General features: G+C 50.4%; 1 protein-coding gene across 1 annotated transcript in view; it reads left to right on the forward strand.

Moving 5' to 3' along the window:
• The first annotated feature begins 389 nt into the window (after positions 1–389).
• TGIF1 (TGFB induced factor homeobox 1) overlaps positions 390–569 on the forward strand; it is a 14,269-nt gene continuing 14,089 nt past the window's right edge. Inside the window, exon 1 of the mRNA XM_018553421.1 lies at positions 390–438. Coding sequence (XP_018408923.1) covers positions 423–438 — 16 coding nt within the window. The 5' untranslated portion in view covers positions 390–422. The remainder of the gene's footprint in view (positions 439–569) is intronic.

Raw genomic sequence — 569 nt, forward strand, 5'->3', positions numbered from 1 at the left:
GAAAGAAAGAAAATAACAGGAAGCAGCTCAATGCCTGGCGCTCCCCCTGCAGCCTATGCAGTGTGTCTGGAAGGGGGGAATCCAGGAGGGTTTGTTCATCTCTCCTCCCCCTGTGTGTCTGACAGTCACTGGGAGGGTGTGAGAGCACAGATCCTTCTTACAAACCATTACTCATTAGTGCCAGGGCTGGGAGAGGAGGACGCCACTACATCTACCTCTCTCTTTCTTCACCTTAGCTGCCTCACTTTGGGACCAGACGGGAAGAGGAGTGCGAGGGGGATCGGCAACGTTGCTGGAACAAAAAGCAAAACTTTTATAGAAGTGAACAAAGTGATTGTGTCCAGGACATCGCAGGACACGCTACACATCGCTGATCGCAGCGTTAAGCGACATTTAAATCCTCGTTTATTGACGATCACACCATGAAAGCTAAGAAAGGTAGGTGCTGGGATGCCTTTGCTTTGTCCAGAGGTGAAGCTGATTTGAGTGGCAGAGAGTGAAGCGGAGTTGCTGTCTGGACGTTTGTTTTCCCCCATGCTGTCAAAGTCATGGGTCCTTATGTATTGGGG

Source organism: Nanorana parkeri, unplaced genomic scaffold (assembly GCF_000935625.1).
Source record: "Nanorana parkeri isolate BGI_ZX_2015 unplaced genomic scaffold, ASM93562v1 scaffold7, whole genome shotgun sequence".
Taxonomy (NCBI): Eukaryota; Metazoa; Chordata; class Amphibia; order Anura; family Dicroglossidae; genus Nanorana; species Nanorana parkeri.